Source organism: Peromyscus californicus, unplaced genomic scaffold (genome assembly GCF_007827085.1).
Source record: "Peromyscus californicus insignis strain IS unplaced genomic scaffold, ASM782708v3 Scaffold_6__1_contigs__length_162567912, whole genome shotgun sequence".
Classification (NCBI taxonomy): domain Eukaryota; kingdom Metazoa; phylum Chordata; class Mammalia; order Rodentia; family Cricetidae; genus Peromyscus; species Peromyscus californicus.
In genome coordinates, this window is record NW_026294584.1 from 97,914,732 (window position 1) to 97,934,720 (window position 19,989).

Below are 19,989 nucleotides of genomic sequence, written 5' to 3' on the forward strand. Positions count from 1 at the left end.
TTGTTTTGGTTTGGTTTGGTTTTGGTTTTTTTTTTTTTTTTTTTTTTTTGGTTTTTTCGAGACAGGGTTTCTCTGTGTAGCTTTGCGCCTTTCCTGGAACTCGCTTTGGAGACCAGGATGGCCTCGAACTCACAGAGATCCGCCTGCCTCTGCCTCCCAAGTGCTGGAATTAAAGGCGTGCGCCACCACCGCCCGGCGGTTTTGGTTTTTTTGATACAGTGTCTCTCTACATAGTTATGGCTGTCCTGGAACTTACTATATAGACCAGACTGGCCTCAAACTCACAGAGATATGCCTGCTTCTGCCTCCTGAGAGCTAGTATTAAAGGCTTATACCACCATGCCCAGCTCTTCATGATTTTTTTTTAACTCTCATTACATGTGTTTGTTTGTTTGCATATGTATGTGTCTGTGAGAGAGAGACAGAGAGAGAGTGCCCACAAATGTGGAGACTATAGAACAGCTTGTAGAAGTCAGTTCAAGCCTGACGACCTGAGTTTGATCCCTGGGACCTCCACGGTGGGGAGAATCTGCACTCGCAATCTGTACACACACACAAATAAATATAAGTTTAGGCATTTAAGATTCTTTCTGACTAATCCTAAGTCAGGTGGATTTGTTTCATTATTTGTTTTGTCTTTTGGTTTTCAAACGTGGTCTTGGCTTGCCTTTTTTTTTTTTTTTTTTTTTTTTTTTTGGTATCCAGCAGTATTTAATGAAAGCCACACCTGTGTATAAATGTACTGTAGAGGCTGCAGTTGGTAGAGAGGGCTCACCCTTCCCTGGACCAGGCAGATAGACACGCAGGTACTGGGCTGAGTCATGGCTGGGCAGCCATACTGCTAAAGCTCAGTCTTTCCTCCAGAGCTTCCAACTGCAAGCCTGGCGTACTGCGTATTTCCCCCCACCCTAAAAGATCTCAACTCTAACCACTGCCACCCAAGTCCACTGAAAGCCTCTCAGCTTTTCTCAAGTGTTTCTGCCTCCGGACCCATATAACTCTAGCATGTCACAAATGTTCTGAGTGGAAGACTGACTTGAGTCCCACCCTATCCTACCACCAGGTCTCCACCAAAAGAGCTGCTAGGTGCTCTGTTTCCTTGCAAATGTCTCCTAGCAGGGGGAATCCTAGATTCTGAGTTCCACTGCCACCATCCCCTCCAACTCAAATTCAACGTATGCCCTCAGGGTAAATGAAGCCTTCATAATTCCCTCCTCTGTCTAGATTCTTCCCTCTCAAGAGACTATCATTATGCCATAAAATCCGTGTTTCTTCGTCTAGTATTCAAGGTCCAGCTTTCTTGCCCATTATTCTCTTCACATCCGATATATTACAGGCAAATGCATGAAGAGCGTTAGATTTCTCCACCTTTGGTCCTCCTCTGTTCACGCTGCCCCTTCTCTCCTATGTGTTCAAATCCATGACAATACCTCACTACAAATGGTCTCTCTCTGTACATGATCTAGCTTTTCTGACTGTTCTAGGAAGGAGAAACAGCCTGCACTGCCCTCTGAATGCAGAAGTAGCTCTTATCACATGCTCACGTACTCCCCCTTGGCCGTCTGACTACATGCACAGCACATTTTCTAATTTGTCCCCAGCTAGAGAGTTGACTCCATGTTTTCATTTTCGGGTTCGTGGGCTTCCCCACAAGTGAAGGTATAGGTCAGTTTGTCCACTGCTTCCTCTCCTCCACCTCTTCATCTGGAACAGCTCTTCTGGACAAAATACACGCTGCAATAATCAAATCCTTGCCATTAGTACCAGCCCATCAGGCTCCCTGGCTGCAAACAGTGTGTAACTTTTCCAGCTGCGTTTTGCACATGCTCTAAGCCTTAGTCAGCTGCAGTTAGATGTGTAATTTCCATTCCCTTATTTTTTTTAACTGAAAATCACTCCATTTCTGTCTTCCTCAAAGATTATTTGTTTTATTTAAGTATCTTACTTTCATCAAAAAAGCTTTACCCTGTCTTTCTGAAAGCTAAGAATTCTGCAGTGCTGTGTGACACTATTTCTGGGGAGACATGAACAAGCATCCACTCCTCCTAGACAGGAGATTGATAACAGACCAAAGTACAGATCCCACCAAAGTCCAATGTGGTGAACCAATGAGTTTTATTGAAATTACAAGAGAATGGCAAGGAATTATTTACAGAAGCAGAAATGACTCAAAGGCAGCTGCATTACCAAAGTCCCACCCCAGCATGGTGACAGCTCACAAAATCTGGGAACCTAGAGTGTTCTTTCCAGGTAACTGAGTTGGTCTGTGCCTCCTCCAGGCAACTAGACTGGTCTCTGCTTCTTCCAGGCAGCTTGCTTGTTCTCAGCCTCCTGTAAGCAGTTCTTCTAAGCAATCTTGTCCGAGGATGTCTCTCAACAGTCCGTGTGTGTGTGTGTGTGTGTGTGTGTGTGTGTGTGTGTGTGTGTGTGTGTGTGTGTTTGAGGGAAAGGGGCCTAGTAAGTCTGGTCAGTTTCAGGGACTTCCTGAAGGTTTTGAGTTATTTACTTCCTGAGCTTAATGAACATCCCTGAAGGGTGGAGTATTTCACCAAATATCCTGTTGTCTCACCTCCTTTCTGACATCCTGTATCTTAGGGAGCTTCCCTCCAAGATGGAAGCTTTTACTCTCATAGACAATCACTACATGACATCCACTGATCTCATAAATTTCAGTCTTGGATTAATCTAGATCATAAGAGTCCTGTCCTTCCAGCATCCTTTGATGCTTTTACAGACCTATATCTAAACATTACCCAATTATTTTTAATTTAACAAAATACAAAGCAACTAATAATTAAATACATCTTAATTTTAGGGAAAAAAAATGAGAGGTCTCACTACATAACTCTGGCTGACCTGGAATTCACTATCTAGACCAAGCTGACCTTGGATTCACAGAGATCCACCTGCCTCTTCCTCTTGAATTCTGGGATTAAACATATGCCCTAGTATGCCTAACTAATTTTAGAAATGTAATACTTTTTTATGCTGACTTTATGCCTAACACAGTTCCAAGTACTTTACAACTATTAGTTTGTTTTATTACCATAACCATCCTATAAAATAACTGAAAGGAGAAGGATCCTCTCAGGACCCCCAAGGCCAAGTTCTCCACACAAAGGAGATTTATTTGTCCCAGAGGGACAGAGAGCAGGGAATAAGAGACAAAGACAGGAGATAAAGGATGAAGGAGAAGGGGGAAGGGAACAAGGGAGAGGGGCAGGGATATTTGTCCCTAGTGGGACGAAGTTCTGCCTCTGCATAGAGGGCAAACAAATGGAGCCCATAGGAAAATGGTGTTTACAAAGGTACCAGGGGGAACCCCAAATTAGGATGAGGTGTTTCGTTTTAATTGGGCATGTTAATTAGGTGAGCCAAAGGGGGCTTCTGATTGCTGGACTTCAATACTTTGATAGCTGGGCCTTGGTAGTCAACCTGAGGAGGAGAAGTGGCCAAAGAAGGGAATAGACTTGGTGGCTAGCTTTGGGAATGTGATCTAATGGTTTTTAGCAAGGCAGAGGGGACGGGGGAGAAGGGCTAGGCCTGCCAGAGCCACACGCTCGAGTGGGTTAGTGTCCCTTCAACAAGAACTATCTCTGTCTTGCAGATGAGGAAACTGAGATGTGGAGAAATGGTAGAGTCAGGACAGAACCCAGAAAGCTGGTTCCAAGGCCTGAATTTTAAACCACTCTGCAGCCGTGTGGAGTTGGTTGTCATGTTGATGGCAGGTGGTCTCTGAAGCGTATTTGTTACTTGGTAACATCCATCCAAGTAAGGCTGCCTTACTGTTTGTCAAGGAGAACCTTAGGGATCGCTAGCATTTCTGACAGTGTCTCTGATCCTGCCCTGGTCTTAGCTCTCTCCTCTAACCAATCTCCTTAACTCGTTATTTGGTCTTTATGTGCTGTTACATTTTTTTTTCTAAGTTTACACAACAATTTCATGAAATGTGGTAGGGGATAAATACATAAGGAAATAAAATGAATCTTTCCCAGTCTTTATGAGATGAATCCATCCATTGCCAGGAAAATGTTTTTCAATTACCGAAGCCTACTGTGTAGTCCCAGTTATGCAGCTAATGACTCACTTTCCACATCCTCGTTTCTCTGACAAAGTCAGGTCTGTATGAACGAGAAAAAGAAATGAAAACACCAGCTAAGTCTTCCAGTTTCCTACTTCAAATGTCAGCGTCTCTAGAGACACATTCCTGAGTTTCCAGTCCCTGTCTGCCCTAATTGGCCACAGAAGTGACAGAATTCCAGCCAGGATGTGTCCAGCGGGAGTCTGAGCACACAGGCTGCGGGTTGGCTGGGCTGTGAATGGGTGGGGAGACGGAAAGTCCTTGGCTGTAGAGGTGAAGAGTCAAGACCAAGATTCCAAGCTGGGAATGGGGTGACGGCAGGTCAAGAGCCTTAAAAAAAAAAAAAAAAGAGTGAGAGTAGAGGCTAGAATCTGGAGGTTGGGAGGGGAACAAGTATGAAGGCCAAAGGCTAACATGGGTCTTCAGCATATCTCCTCCAGTACAGTATTATAGACAAGGGATAAACCAGATATCTTTGTTTCTGCTCTTGGCAGCAAAGTGTGTGTCTTAGTTAGGGTTTTTATTGCTGTGAAGAGACACTATGACCACAGCAACTCATAAAAGAAAGCATTTAATGAGGGTTTGCTTACAGTTTCAGAAGTTTAGTTCATTGTCATGGCAGGGAGCACGGCAGCATGAAGGCAGACACGGTGCTGGAGAAGCAGCTGAGAGTTCTATGTCTGGATCCATAGGCACAGGAAGAGAGAATGAGCCACTGGCCCTAGCTTGGGCTTTTGAAACCTCAAAGCCCACCTCCAGTGATGTGGAGGCCAATAAGGCCATACCTCTCCAACAAAGCCATGCCTCCTAATCCTTCTCAAGTAGTGCCATTCCCTGTGACCGAGCATTCAAGTATATGAGCTTATGGGGGCCATTCTTATTCAAACCACAGTGGTTTTTTTTTTACCACTTTTTACCACTGTGAGTTAGAATTTTGAGGGAGTTTTGTAAGGGAAGAGGTGTTTGCTTGCTTGTTTATTTGTTTGGAAACAGAGTCCTACACTGTCGTCCTGGTTTGCCTGGAACTCACTACCTACCCCAGGCTGGTTTTCAACTATGGTGACTCTCCAACATCAGCCTCCCATGAGCCACCATGGCTCTCTACCTATGGCTCTCGTAGTCTTTCTGGCCCTCTCCTCCACCACGATCCCCGAGCCTTGAGTGGAAGAGTGTGATTCAAATATCCACAGTCTCTTCTCCTCTGCACCTTGACCAGTTGTGGGTCTCTGAGTTAGCCACTATCTACTGCAAAGAAAGAAGTTTCTCTGATGAGGGCTGAGATACACTCTATTCTGTGGGTATTGGGATAAGTCACCAGGAGTTGGTTTACTGCTGTGTCCACTCAGCAGAGGAACAGAAGCAGGTTCTCCCTTAGGGCCCATGTTCTGTCTAGCCACAGATTCTTGGCCCGAGTAATGATAGCAGGTATGAGTTTCAGCTTGTGAAGTGGGCCTGAAATCCAGTCAGAGAGTTGTTTGTGACTTTCATGACATCTGTGCCGCTGTTACACCGCTGGGCATGTCTTGCCAGAGCAGTCGTTGTTGGAGTCCACAGGGTTCACAGCTGGGAGAGATTGGCGGCCCTTTTTCTCCCCCTCACTGTAAACCCTGCCTTAGCAGTTTGTCACAGACTTTGCTGTTACGTTTTCAGTTCCATTCACTGTTAATTGTTTTCTAATTTCTCCTGTGATTCCCTCAATTATGCACATGTAGAAATATATTGTTTTATTTTTACATATTCATGAATTCCCAAGTTGCTTTCGTTATCCATTTCTGGTTTCATTCTACTGTGGTTGGAGAAAACATTTTGGATGATGTTAGTCTTTTTAAATGTGTTCTTGTCTATCCTGAAGAATGTTGACTTGTGAGGACTGGGTAATCTGTTTTAGAGGGTTGGGGCTCTTTTACCATGTTTACGGGAGCCAGTGTGAGAGCAGAATGGTTTTATTAGTCAGATTTTTATCACTATGGAAAAATACCTGATATAATCAAGAGAGGGAGCACTTATTTGGGATCCCAATTTCAAATGTTCAGAACATAGTCCTTGGTTCATTTGATTCTGGGCCCATGATAAAAAAGACCATGCAGCAGAGACTACTCAGTCTGTGCTAGACAGGAAGCAGAGAGAGTTCCAGGAAGGGAGATCAAGACAAGAACTAACTTCCAAGGACACTCCCCTAAGTTTCCTGCAGCTAAGCCCAACCTCTTAAAGTTTCTAGCTTCTCCCATGTGGTTCCACCTACTGAGGACCAAGATTTCTACAACTAGTCTATTGGATTTCAGATCCAAACCATGGTACAGGTATTGGATGCTGCAACAGCTTCTTCTCTCCTCCTGGTTCCGTCCTTTCTAGGGTGAGAGAAAAAAGCAAATGCTAAGCAAACCTAATTTCTTCCTTGTTTCCTTCCAGTTTCCAAAGGCCCAACACATGCTTAGCTTGTCGTCTCTTTTCCTGGATGCATTAGACCAAGGAGATGCCTCCCTCTCCACAAGCAAAGCTAAATGGGTGTTTTGTTCCTCCCTGCTCCCTTGCCTGCCTCTGAAACACCTCACTGCACAACTAGCCATGTTTCATTAATTGCACACTGCATTTGTTCAATGGCCATCACATTGATGCCAGCCCAAGGCAGTGCTGGCCTATGAGATTCAAGTTTCTCCCTGCTCTAACAAATACTCACCTGACTCCTTGCAGGGTTTGTATTAGTGCCTCTGTGATTTCTGTCAACCAGAGGTCAGTAGCCATATCCTCTTCCTTCCCTTTGCTATCCATAAGGAGTCATTAAGCTGTAACTAGAAGAAAACCATACATACAATTGTAAATAAGATGGGGGAGGATGATCTTACTCAGGCTGAACTTGGAGTATGGCCTGCCATATGACCTGCCCCTTTCCACATCTGCTCTGAGGAGAAGGAACCTGCTTTGTAAAGTCTAAGCCACATTCTATGGCAGGATCTCCAATTACACATTAAACAAAGGCATCTTTCACATACTGTACATTAGCTACCTTTCTCATTGATGGGAGCAGATACCTAACGAGGAACAACTTGAAGGAAGAGAGATTTATTTCGTCTCACAGTGAGGAGAGACACCATGGTAGGGAAGGGGCTCAGCAAGGAAGGCTCACAGTGGCAGAGGCACAAGGCTACTTGATCACATCTTGGTGGACCAGAATAGGAATCCAGGCCAGACTGTAAGCCTCTGCAGATCCACTTCCTTGGGCTAGCCCCTACCTCCTAAAGGTTCCCTCCCAAACAGCTCCACCAACAGGGGACTGCAGCAAATACATGAGCCTATAGGAGCTATTCTACATCCATAGCATAGTATCTTCCTTCTGGTAAGGTTAGCATCTAAATCATGCTCTTTTCCTTAGAACCAGCCAAAGTGTATTAGCCAAAGTATATTCGCAGTTATATATGGTCATTGGCACTGTTCCCCTTGAGGACTCCAAAGGCTGCTGGTTTTGAGATGTTCCCAGTACTTTTTCTCAGCCTCAGATACTTGCTGTGGCAGTTAGCCACACCCATCATAAGTACAATTGCTTGTCCTAACAGGTCAAACTATAACTTAGCTAACATTCTCAGACTTGGGGCCTGGACCTCCAGTCTCTAGTGCCATAAGCCACTACCCAGAGGGAGATGCTAGAAATCTGCAGTTCTAAACAGGAGCCTTCAAGTTCAACTTCCTTCCTCCTCACTCTCTCTAGATGCTCCTGGGAACTGAAGATAGATTAACATTGTCCTCTAATACAGACTTATTATTTCTCTCCCAGAGCTTTCTGACAATCTCTTTATGTGTCACGCCCATAAGTTTTAAAACATTCTATAAAATTCTTTCAGCTACAGAAAAATCTAAGGAGAGGGAGGGGACAAAAAACAAATCTTCTCGGTCCTCTGACAGTCCCAACGTTGGCAGAGAGTTTTGAGACTGCTGTCCTTTCTACATACCAGCTAAATAACAGAGACTTAGCTGTTGTCTCAGAGTCAATCGACTCAAAGTCCAGTGTCCGAAAGTGTTCTGTGTGCAACACTCAGAGATTCTTAGCAAGCCCATAGTGTAACATGTATGACTCTTCTTAAGGATGAGATCCAAGAAACATCACACACCAGGGCCCCTAGCTCGTTGCCTCAGTGGCAAGATCTCTCACGCTTAGTCAAGTCTTGGGCAGGTGGTTGACATATCAGTTTGTTTAGGACTGAGAAGTTTTCTGGGACACGGGACAATCGTTCCTAAATATAGACCAGTCAGAAGAGTGGGTCACGTGACGTCCTAGACAAACATCCTTTATGAGCTTCCCCCTTACTCTATTTTAAATGCCAAGAGGACACAGAGTATATCTAGTGAGTTTCTGCACACCTAGTGCTTGGAGCATGATAAGTATTAAATAAAAAAATCTTTATATGCATAAGTGTTTTGCCTGCATGTGTGTGTGTGTGCACCTCTTGATATCTAGTGCCCGTGGAGATCAGAAGAGGGTGTCAGGTCCCCTGAAAGTGGAGTTACAGATGACTGTGAGCATCCATGAGGGTGCCAGGAGTTAAACCTAAGTATTCGATTCTGCAAGTGCTCCTAACCAAGGGGCCATCTTTGCAGCTCCCTACTCAATACATTTTAACAAACTTACAAACAAGTGCTTGAACTGGTACATATAGAAGATTGAAAACAATGATAGTTGAAATCCTGAGCCATAATCAGAAGTTACTTTGGCCAATGAAAGCTAAGCAATTACCTAGTCTTCCCTAAGACTTAGCAAGGCCGTGTCCCCATGGTAGGCAAATACTCTGACACACACATACACCATAATTTTAACATTGTTTACTCCCAGCTTAATGGATTCAGTAAGCCTCAGGTAGACTTTGCATCACATTTTGAATCTGTTCTGGTGGGGGGGGATGACAAAATTCTAGATACAAGCAAAGTAATAGCACCATATGAACTTTTTTTTATTTTTTATTTTTTGTGTATGCATTGGTGTTTTGCCTACATGTATGCATGTGTGAGGGTGTTGGATCTTCTGGATCTGGAGTTACAGACAGTTGTGAGCTGCCATGTGAGTGCTGGGAATTGAATCTGGGTCCTTTGGAAGAGCAGTCAGTGCTCTTAAACACTGAGCAGTCTTTGTAGCCCACATATGAACTTCTAAGGTTCTCCACAATGCTCTTCACACAGTGTCTGTGGCTGGGTAAGCATTCCACTGTTTGAGATTATTATTATAGTTATAGTTATATCACCTATCTCCACCCATTCTTTTATTGAGGAAGTATCATACTTCTCATCTATCTTTATCCAAGATTTTATTGAAGAGGCACCATACTTCCAAAATTATCAGCCCATAACTGTCAACCACAAGAGCAGTCACAGCTTTTCTTCTTGGGAGAATGAGTGGGTTCCCTCCCCTTGCCAGAGACCACCAGACCCCATGGTGTTCTGTGCCACATGGTTTGATGGCACTGAGTTAAGATGACAGAGATTTCCCTCCTCTCTCCAAAGCCACCAGCAGGTGGTAGATGCCTCCCTGTGTCACTTTTCCATTGTCTTCCACAAAGTACTGATGGTCCCTTTCCCATTGTCTTCCACAAAGTACTGATGGTCCCTTTCCCATTGTCTTCCATAAAGTACTGATGGTCCCTTTCCATTGTCTTCCACAAAGTGCTGATGGTCCCTTTCCATTGTCTTCCATAAAGTACTGATGGTCCCTTTCCATTGTCTTCCATAAAGTACTGATGGTCCCTTTCCCATTGTCTTCCACAAAGTACTGATGGTCCCTTTTCCATTGTCTTCCATAAAGTACTGATGGTCCTTTTCCCATTGTCTTTCAAATTATTCTTATGTTGGAATGATAGAACTAGTATGAGTTTGTTGTTCCCCATCTTGTGTAACTGGGAAATTGTTACATTTGTGCCAGATGTGATTAATGGTCTCTGCCAGCAAAAGGACATAACTTACCAATGACTATAACCATTCTGACTCCATGTTTATTGGAGATCTGTGGTTTTCCTTGGAAAAGGACCATAGAAAGTTGCCTTGTTTTCATCTCATCAAAAAGGGTGTGCCTGCAGATTCATTTGTAAATGTTTGTCTTCATTCTATCCTCTGCTGTCTCCATGGCATGTGACACTCACCACTGCCCCCAGGGTCCAGCCCTTGTTTGTCCTGTGGACTGGCTGAGTTGATCTCAGGGTCCTGTCCCCACCCACTGTCCTGTTGTACTAAAGCTTTCCCTACACACTTCCTCTTTCTCTTCTTGGTCTGCAGGCTGCTTCAGCATCTTCTTAACCCTTCACTGGGTATTGCAGGGGCATCCCCACAGTCATCCGTCCCATCCTAACTGCAGCCAGTGCAGCATCACCAAACTCTTGTTCTCAGAACAAGACCCAATGCTCCAAACCATCCTCTACACACCTCCATTTCAAGACTAACTTTAAGAATTGGGGGTGAGAAAATAGCTCAGTGGTAGAGTGTTTGCCTAGCATGTGTGAGGCCCTAAGTTTAGTTTCTAGTGACACACACACAAAAATAATAATAATAATAATAATAATAACAAAATAAAAGGGAGGGGAGGCTGGGAAAATGACTCAGTCAGACCTGAGTTTGATCCCTAGAGCAACCCACATTAAAAAAAAAAAAAAATCTACATGGTGGGACAAGCTTATAATCCCAGTGGTGGAGAGGCACATGGATCCCTGGGGCTTACCAGATAGCCAGCCTAGCCTACTTGGTGAGTTCCGGGCCAAAGAGAAACCCTGTTTAAGAAAACAGGCACCTGAAAAATGACACCTGAGGTTGTCTTCTACACACACACACACACACACACACACACACACACACACACACAGTTTTAATTCTTAGAGCCAGGCATGGTGGCTCATCCCAGCACAGGAAGTTGAAGCAGCCTAGCAAGCCTGGGCTACAATAGTGAGTTCTTAGATAACCTGGGCTACACAGCAAAAGCTTTTCTTAGGTGGGGGAAGAAGGAGAGGAGGTGATTTAATGTTATCACATTCAATTTCTAGTACAAAAAATGTATTTAGGAAGAATTATAATTTTAGAAAGAATTTTGTTTGTTTGTTTTTGTTTTCTTGAGACAAGTTCTCATATATAAGCCAGGCTGGCCTTGAAGTTGTGATCCTTCAGCCCCCATCTCCTGAGTACAGGGATTAAAGGTAAATCCCCCCACACCCAGCTGGTAAAAAAAAAAAAAAATCTGGGATAGAAGAGATGGTTCATTGAGTAAAACCACTAGTCATTCAACCCTAACCACTCAAGTTCAATCCAAGCACTCTAATCGTTTTTACTTTATGTGTATGGATGTTTTGCCTGCATGTACATCCATACACTACTTGGGTACCTGGTGCCCATGAAGGCCAGAAGGAGGAGGCAATAGATCCCCTGGAACTGGAATTACAGATGGTTGTGAGCCACCATGTGGGTCCTGGAACTGCTGAGCCATCTCTCTGGGGCCTGGTGGCATGCATCTTTAATCTCAACACTCCTATGGCAAGATAGGGGTGGAGACAGGAGAACTTCCCAGAAGCATGTGGATCAACTAGCCTAGAATAGACACCAGAAACAACCAGAAACAAAAACCCTGCCACAAGAACCAAGTTCCAAAACTTGTCCTCTGACATACACACACCATGGCACATACATGCCTGCACACACACACACACATAAATAAATCACATACATACAACATACACAAGATTGTCATTTTTCAGACTCCACACTTAGTATTTAATTGTCTATCTGGAACGTACCCACTTCAAGTTAAAGAACAGTTCTTAGTATATGTCTTCACCAAAACCTTTTTGTGTATTTTCTGTAATTGTGTAAAAACACACACACACACACACACACACAAGCCTTTTTGTGTATTCTCTGTAAACCAGGCAGGAAGAACAGTAATTGTACTATCAGGAGCTCCTCCCTTCTAAGGGCCAAAGTGAAATGTGTCCTTCCTCCTTGACACCCCAAAGAGAACTCAGAATCTTCAGTTGGGGTTGTCCTCAAAACAACCAAAGACTGAAGATGTGTGTCCTTGTTGCAGAAAAGAGACTGGCTGCTGTTGGCCAGAGGGGAACCCCAGATCCCCAGACACAACCAGAATGTCCCCGCCAGCAGCTTCTACGTGATCACACCATCTCAGTCTCTCACACTGCTGGTGAAGTTGGTGGCCACGAGGGACCTGATGCTGCCTGGCTTCTTCCCCCTGCTCTCTGAGGACCCACCTGAAGACAGCCTAAAGATGATAGAGGCAGGTGCAGCCTTTGTGTCCTAGTGTCCTCTCGCTGTGAAGAGACGCCGCCGTGACCAAGGCAACTCTTACAAGGGAAGGCATTTAATTGGGGGCTTGCTTACAGTGTCAGAGGCTTAGTCCATTACCAACATGGTGAAAACCCTGGCAGGACACATGGTGCTGGAGCAGTGGCTGAGAGCTACATCCTGATCCTCAGGCAGAGAGACACGGGGCCTGATGTGGGCTTCTGAAACCTCGAAGTCCACTCCCAGCCACACACTTCCTCCAGCACGACCACACCTCCTAATCCTTCCAAAGTAGTCACCAACTGGGGACTGAGCACGCAAACCTATGAGCCTGTGGTAGTCAATCCCGTTTAAACCACACACCACGGGACAAATAGAAGGGAGCTTGAGAAAGGGGTGAGGGAGAAAAAAGTGGGCCATAAGGGAACAGATGGGGAGCAGATGGGGTTTGTTACGGCCATCAGAGATAAAAGCCAGGATAGAAAATGAAGTGGGAGGAAGTCAATGGTCCGATTATGAAAATTAATTGAGAACCTGGTTTGAGGGAAATAAGGTTTGTGAAGAGATAGTTGAGAAATGGGCCTCGACATAGGCAAATAATTGGGAATTAGTGCCATCTGTCTTAAGAGAAGATCCCACAAACGTGGGCACATGTACAAACCTACGCATGCACACACACATATATACCCCTGAAATCTGATGTAAATGAGTGCCAACAAGTAGCTAGCTGCGAAGGAAAAGGGGTCAGTATCCCAGAAGGGAAAGCTGACAGCAGGCAGGAGAGGAAGTCCAGACAGGAAGTCCAGGTCCAGGTGCTCAATCTGATCTGTTTAGCTTGGTCTGGAGCGCCCTTTGCAAACGCCAGCCCTCGTGAGCCTGCTCTCATCTGCACTGGGCCTTGGAGAGGAGGCTGTGAGGCTTCAGGAGGAGAGGGGGACAACAGGAAGGAAGGGATCAAAGCCCGGTGGGAGCCATCGAACCAAGACATGATGGGAAGACGTGGGTGGATTCTCATGTCTTCAAGTGTTCGTCACGGTGCTCTAGTGTGTGTGTGCCGAGCCTCTAGACAGATGGCAGCGTGTCTGTGGCTCCCCCTGCGTCCTCTGTGTGACACTGCATTCCTGTAGTGTGTATATGCATGCTTGTGCTCCGGGCCTCTGCTGGGGACGAGGAGTAAAAGAAGTCTGAAATTCAAATGCAAAGCAGCCAGCAGGCCAGGAGGCAGCCTTCTTCGGCACCCCCTCTCCCCTTCTCTCCACCTCCTCCCCTGTGCTCTCCCACCCCTCCTCCTCTCTAGATCCTGCCTTTCCTCCCGGGTTGGGGTGGAGAGGGGGCTCTGGACTGGGAGAGTGGGAACGGCCGGCTGAGGAGCAGAAAGGACAGAGTCTGGGATTGTGCTTGCTGCTTGGCAGCCATGGGAACGCAAAGAGGTGGGCTGGAGTGCCATGGCTCCCTCGGCAGGTCTCCCTTCAGGGCCAGTGGTTCCTGGCACAGGATGTTGTGGCCGGAAAACCTAGCTACTCAGGAATGCTGTGCTCCAATGGCCTCCTTCTCCGCCCCACTCACCTCAGGCTGGGAACTCCCTGTACTCGTATTGAGGACTGGAGCATCTCAACCCTGCCTGTAACCTGAAGACACACCCACCCTCGGCCTCCACACTGGACCCCTTGTACCTCTCGGGGAGTTCTGGTTTTTCTCAGAACCCAGTGACACTTCCTGGGGCTAGTACTAGGGGCTTCAGAGTCTCTAACCACCAGGCGTTCCATCTACTTCGCCCGACATCAGCACACTCTCGTGGGCGGGCGGAACACCAGCGGGACTCACCTATCTCAGCCTCAGCCGCGGTCTGGGGTCCTCCCCATCCCCCAGCCTCTCACATGCTCAGGTCTCTACGGGGCCTCTCGTGTTCTATGACCTTGAGTTCCTGAATTAAGCGTCTCTTCTCCTCCTCCTCCTCCTCCTCCTCCTCCTCCTCCTCCTCAGAGCACACTAGACAGCCTGGAGCTGGGGCCCACCTACAACCCCCTGCAAGTGGAGAGCCACCTGTACGCACATCTGAGCAGCACCTATGCCAAGCCTCAGGGGCGCCTCTGCACAAGCTGGGAGAGCCGGGGCCTTAGAAAGGTACCTCTCCCTCGTCCGTCCCGTCCTTCCCTTTGTCCCCATCCCCCTTTGTGCCCGAGTCCAAGGCAGCCCTCCATCGCCACCCCGCAAGAGCACCAGAACAAAGAGAGTGGCCCACTCCACACCCCCACGGGTGGAGGGGAAAACCAAGCTGAAGAAGGAGAGAGAACCTGCTGAGGCAATCGCAGGCAGTAGCTGAGGGAGGGGGAGGGGACACGGGGCGGTGTCGGTTGGTCTGGGGTCTGTTTTGTTTTCCCGGAGACTGGGCTCACGATGTAGCAGGACAGCCCAGACTGGTCTTGAGCTCGCCATGGGCCTGCCTCAGCCTCCCGGGGGTGGGGAGGGAGGGTGGGGGGAGGTGATATGGCTCATGCCATCACACCTGTGGTTTAGGTATTCTAACTGTGATGTTATCTGCTGGCCGCCGTCTTGTTAAGCAAACAGGCCACACTGGAACTCCAACCACTGCCCTCTCTTTGGAAAGAAAAGAGGGCTGACAGGGAGGCGGGACTAGAACTGCCTAAGGGAAGGGAAAGGAAGGCTTCTAGAGCTCCAGGCGCGGCCAGGCTTTCTAACAAGAGCTCACTTACTCTTCACGGTACCAGCAAGGGGAGCGTCACAGAGGACAGGTGAGGAGCCAGACCTGGACTCCTCAGAATGGGGCTCCGGAGAAAAGGCTCGAAACCAGAAGCCAAGCATGGTGGCTCACACCCGTAATCCCAGCAATCCCAGCGCTCAGGAAGCTGAGGCAGGAGGATTGCTGGACATTTGAGGCCATCCTAGGCTACAGTGAGACCTGAAAAGAAGAGCAGGAGAGATCAGAAGGGAAACTGAAGTGTTTCTAGGAGGTCCATGGTCTATGGTATTAAGGTTTCCTTTTGCTCAGAGGACTTTCCTGGTTTCTCTGTAACTGAGCATTTGGAAAAACCCCCATTTTTGTCTCAGCTAAAATTGCTGAAGGATGTTTCTAAACTCCGGAAGAAGCAATGACCAGATGCATAGGCGCAGAGCCCACCGTGAGGGCTTGGTAGGCAGGCTGACAGAGAAGGGACACTGGGCAAGGAGAAGAAGATGCTGCAGAGGTTGCAGCCCAGGGGACTCCAGTCACCACCCTGGGCCTTCAGGGTGTCAGTCACTCCAGGAGTGAGATCTGGGAAGGAATTAGGACCAGAGTCCCGCAGGAAACAGTGGCAGGAACTTGGGAACTGTCTGGTCTTCACAGAAGACTCTGGTTGTTCTTTGCAGGCTGGACAGTTGCAGACCAGCAGAGTTCGAGCCACAGTGGTCCCCTTGCCAGTGGCTCCAGCCCCAGCTAGAGCTCCCAAGACGTCAGCAGCCAGCAAAGCTTCCTCAGGAACCTTCCTGCCCTCTGATTCAGAGGAAGAGTATCTTTCTCAGACATAAGTCTCCAGCACCAGGACACAGCCATTCCACACAGGATGGCTGCCTGAGGGCAGATCTGCCTGCTCTCAACCCGAGCCTGTGAGCTCAGGCTCTCCCACCTCGGTCCCCAGTGCTGCCATTGCCCAACCCAGGACTGAAAGCAACACACCCAGGCCTGTCTTTTGTCCAGCAGGGATTTTCTTTCTCATTTGGATCATTTGATAGTGTTGACACAAATAATTAAATGCCCAGTAAGCCTCTACCATTGTTCGGAGCATTCCTAGGCCAGAATTTCTTCCTGCAGCTCTGTGTAAGAAGGTGGACGAGGTCAGGTCACCCTTGGGAAACTGCAACTCAAGAATTACGATGAGGTTTTCACAGCTCCAGAAAAACCAAGACATTAGAACCTGAACCCTGGTCCAGAAGAGTCCCCCTCCCAAACCACCCACAGCAGTTCCCTTCAGCTCCAGACCCCTGTGAGCAAGCGTGTGCGTATGTGGAAGGGGCGGGGTGCTGTTGTGCTGCCCAGCAGAAGGACGTGGGCACTGTGAAAGAAGCTTACTCCACACCTCATCTCCTCTCCCCACACTGCCTCCCTTCCTGTCCGCTCCCTTGAACTACAGAAAAAATAGCTGCCATTTTGAAATACCTTCCTATGCCTTAGATGACACTAAGTGCTTGGGCAATGTATCCACTTCAGTGCGAGCAACCCATGGAAGCCGAGCCAAATTCTCACCCTTGGTGGAAGGACAGTGGAGGAAATTAAGGACTGTGGACAGCAGATACCTGACCCAGGGTCACAGAGCTAGAGACCAGCCCAGGGGAGCCCGGGGGCACCCAGGTGAGCCCACGGCCACCCAGGCTCTGAGCCACCACAGGTAGACTTCCCTCCCTGGGGCCCTTTCCTCCTTCCCTGGTCCCCAACATGTTTCTGGTTCTTCTCTTGATCTGTCCACATCCGCCTCCAGCACATGCTGCCACTGTGTCTATTCACACACACAGACTTTTTCAACCCAAACTGGCTTTAATGAGATTTATTTTATAAATTAAAAAATACATCTGCCAAAGAACAATACAAGACTGAGGATCCATACTGGCCTCCCCAAAGTGCACCCACTCTGACCAGCAGACCCCTTCCATAGGCCTAGTCCCGGAGCCATCCATTCCTTAGCGCTGCCGCCTCCCCAGAGCCTACCTCTCAGCCTTATCATTTGTTCTACTTCCTCTGACTTCCTGGGGCTGGTCATCCCTCGATGCCTCTGGTCCCCTAGTCTTAACATAGGCCCCCCCCACCCTCTGGTTCCTGCTGGTTAGAACAGGTTTGATGTTCACTGCCACCTCTCCATGAAGCTCCTGTCAGCAACTGTCTCAGGTGGAGCCCTCTGACTTGACCCCCGCCCCCTCACTCCCTACTCCAGAAAGCCCACAGTCCCAACCCCCTGAGGGCCCGCTCTTCTGGACCTGGCTGTACAGAGCTGTGTCTAAGCTGTGACCTTTGCTGCCATTGCCGCCTGTGGTACCAGGGTCAGGAAGGGCCAGGCCCTGCGGCTTGGGGGCAGGGACAGGCTTTGAGCTCCGAGGAGGCGGCACAGCATAGTCATCTGTAGCAGGGTTGTAGGGGAGCTCATAGCCCTCCTCCTTCGCCCGAGCCTGGCACCACCATGCATCCTTAGGCTCCTGAGGCAGATCATAAAGGCCCCGGGGAGGGGCTGGGGCCAGGCCCTCCGGTTCATCATAGATGGGGTCCTCTTTGGAGTCTGTCAGCTTGGTCTTCAGCAACTGCTGCTGCACGTGCCCATACAAGTCCCAGTAGAGAGGTTTCTTCGAATGCACCCCCTCCCCTGCCCGAGCAGGGGTGCTGCCCAGGGGGTCTGAGTATAGAGAGTCCTGAGAAGGAGGGCCTGGGAGAATTCGCAGGGAGTCTAAAGGCTCAGCATATAGGGCTGGGGGGCTGCCCAGGGGCTCCTGAGGGACAGGAGGGGAAGCTACCTTTCCCTCTGCCTCCCCTTCATGGGAGTCCGTCCTGAGGATATCTTGTCCCTGTCCCGCCTTTCCTTGGGCTTTCTGCTGCTGGATGGCAGCCTCAACTGCCTGAAAGATGTCATTTCCCTGTGCAGTCTGGAAGGTGAAGGTTCCAGGGCCAGAGGGGCAGCGGCGACCCGCTTCAAAAGAGAACATCACCTGAGGGTGGGAAGGGAAGCACGTTAGGACTGTCATAAGAGCTGCGTCACAGGTCTGACCAAGTTAGTGTATCTGCAGAGAAGAGACCACCTGGGAACGGAACGGGTCATCTACACCCACCCCATCCCACACCCTCCCTGACAGTCCTCCTCCAGACAGCCCCTGCACCTTGTCCCGGCCATAGCGGCGCAACAGAGTGTAGGGCCAGAAAAGGAGCGGCTCCAGGATTTGACTCTGGGCTCCCAAAGTCAGGAGGGTCAGCTTCTCAGCCTCCACCCTCAGTATGTAGGAGCCTTGCAGGCCGCAGCGTTCAGAAGCCTCAGTCCTCTGCGTGGTGACCCAGAACTGGGAGCCTGAAAGGAACACATAGAAAGAGGAAGGAGCGCTGGGGCAGGTTAGGGCCTCGGCCGACTCCAATCACTAGCTCCACGACAGCACATCTCCCGGCTCCATTCATGCCAAGCATCTATCTACCTTCCCAGGTGGGGCTGTACAGCGAATTCTCCAGCATCTCCAGGGCAGAAAACTTAGGCGGGTGCTCCGTCTGCGCCAAAGCCCAGCTGCCTTTCTGCGGAAAAAAGGAACATCGAGGAATATATAATTCCCTTAGGTCTGGAGTGGGTGCAGGAGGTTCAGTGCTGCGGTAATAGCCCCCATTCTCGCAGTGTCCCTTAGGCCCAGGGCCGCTCACCCCCATCCCCTCACCGGAAAGGCATTTCTGCATAAAGTCTGCACCCAGGCGACGCTGGACGGGGCGTCCGCCGCCAGCAGGTGCGAGCGCTGCGCGGTGTCCAGGCGGAAGGCAGTGGCGCCGGGCTCAGGGGGACTCTCCACAGACACAGGGGCCACGCTCACACACTCAGCCAGGCGGATCATCTTGCAGTCCAGACGGCGAGAGCCGCCTCGACCCCCTCCAGTGCTCGACCCCTTGTGGTCAAAGAACTCCAGCCGCGCTACGCCGTGGGGGCTAGCTGGGTAGAGCACAGCCCAGGTTTTCCTCCACCTCTGGGAAAAAAACGAAAGACGCGGGAGTGCGGGGCAGCACGCGCCCCACGGGGAAAGAGAGACCCACGCAGGCCGATCTGAGTCTGGGGCTTCCCAGGCAGGGACACTTTCCCAAAGATAATGCCATCCCAACGCCGCACCAAGGAGGGTACAGCCTGGGGCTTCAAGGGGCTCTACAATTGCCCTCGAGGCGTTTCGACCTGCTTCCGGCCCCTCTCCTCTTTCTGGATACTTTCACCCACTTCTAGTCCAGAGGGGGTTTCGCCACCCCCCACGGCACACACAGACACACACACACACACACACTACCTTGGTCCCAAAGCGCTGACTCTGCAGAAAGAGCGGACCCTCCATCACAGCCCCTTCCATGGTCCGGGCGGTTCCTTCCGCGCTTCCTGGCCCCAGGGGCAGGGGGCGGGGCGGGGCGGGGCTGCAGGGTGCCAGAGGCGTGCCCGCCCCTCCCCCGGCCCCTGCGGCGATGATGGGGGAATGGAGGAAGAGGAGCCCGCAGGAAGAAGTCAGGGTCCCCAGATAAGCAGACTGGGGCCTTTATCCTACCGTTGCACAGTGGCGCCATTCAGGGAAGCCGTGATTGACAACCAGAGGGCCCTGGTGCCTGGGAAGTGGGGGCTGAGAGTGACGTCATATGCTTAACGTGACATCGGAGTGAAAGCCGTGACATCATCCGCAGGCACCCCGGGAGCACCATAACAACCAAGGGGGCCCTCTGGACCGGACATTAGTTCCCCTTGCGGGACCTGCTCCCATGGCCCAGCCCTGGAGTTGAACTGGACTGTTAATACTCTGCCTCGCTGGGGTTGTGGAGGAACGGCTGGGGGGGCTGGAAAGTTTCCCGCAGCCACAGGGGCCGATCCCGAAACCGTTTGCAAGTCCAGCATCCTGACCGCGGCTGCCTGGCCTCCAACCTGCGGGGAAAAGAAAGCTTCATTGAGCCA

At 49.3% G+C, this 19,989-nt stretch overlaps 2 protein-coding genes across 2 annotated transcripts in view; one reads left to right on the top strand and one right to left on the bottom strand.

Annotated features, from left to right (window-relative positions):
• The window catches only part of M1ap (meiosis 1 associated protein), a 73,891-nt gene extending 57,821 nt beyond the window's left edge, over positions 1-16,070 (top strand). The window contains exons 7-9 of the mRNA XM_052720678.1: positions 12,126-12,332; positions 14,324-14,464; positions 15,710-16,070. Of these exons, the coding sequence (XP_052576638.1) occupies positions 12,126-12,332; positions 14,324-14,464; positions 15,710-15,868 (507 nt within the window). The 3' untranslated portion in view covers positions 15,869-16,070. The remainder of the gene's footprint in view (positions 1-12,125; positions 12,333-14,323; positions 14,465-15,709) is intronic.
• Positions 16,071-16,866: 796 nt separating this feature from the next.
• On the bottom strand, positions 16,867-19,989 carry Dok1 (docking protein 1). The gene is made up of 5 exons (XM_052719870.1): positions 19,343-19,989; positions 18,734-19,033; positions 18,503-18,596; positions 18,197-18,381; positions 16,867-18,028 (listed from the first exon to the last, which is right to left on the bottom strand). Exons 1-5 carry the CDS (start codon positions 19,400-19,402, stop codon positions 17,216-17,218), a joined length of 1,452 nt encoding a protein of 483 aa, XP_052575830.1. The 5' UTR covers positions 19,403-19,989; the 3' UTR covers positions 16,867-17,215.

What these genes read in the sequence shown, in the direction of transcription:
- Dok1 (XM_052719870.1), bottom strand. Translation starts at nt 19,402, where the DNA reads ATGGAAGGGGCTGTGATGGAGGGTCCGCTCTTTCTGCAGAGTCAGCGC. An exon ending in GTCAGCGCTTTGGGACCAAG is followed by an intron (nt 19,034 to 19,342) that starts GTAGTGTGTGTG and finishes TTTTTTTCCCAG; the next exon opens with AGGTGGAGGAAAACCTGGGC. An exon ending in GTACAGCCCCACCTGGGAAG is followed by an intron (nt 18,382 to 18,502) that starts GTAGATAGATGC and finishes TGTTCCTTTCAG; the next exon opens with GCTCCCAGTTCTGGGTCACC.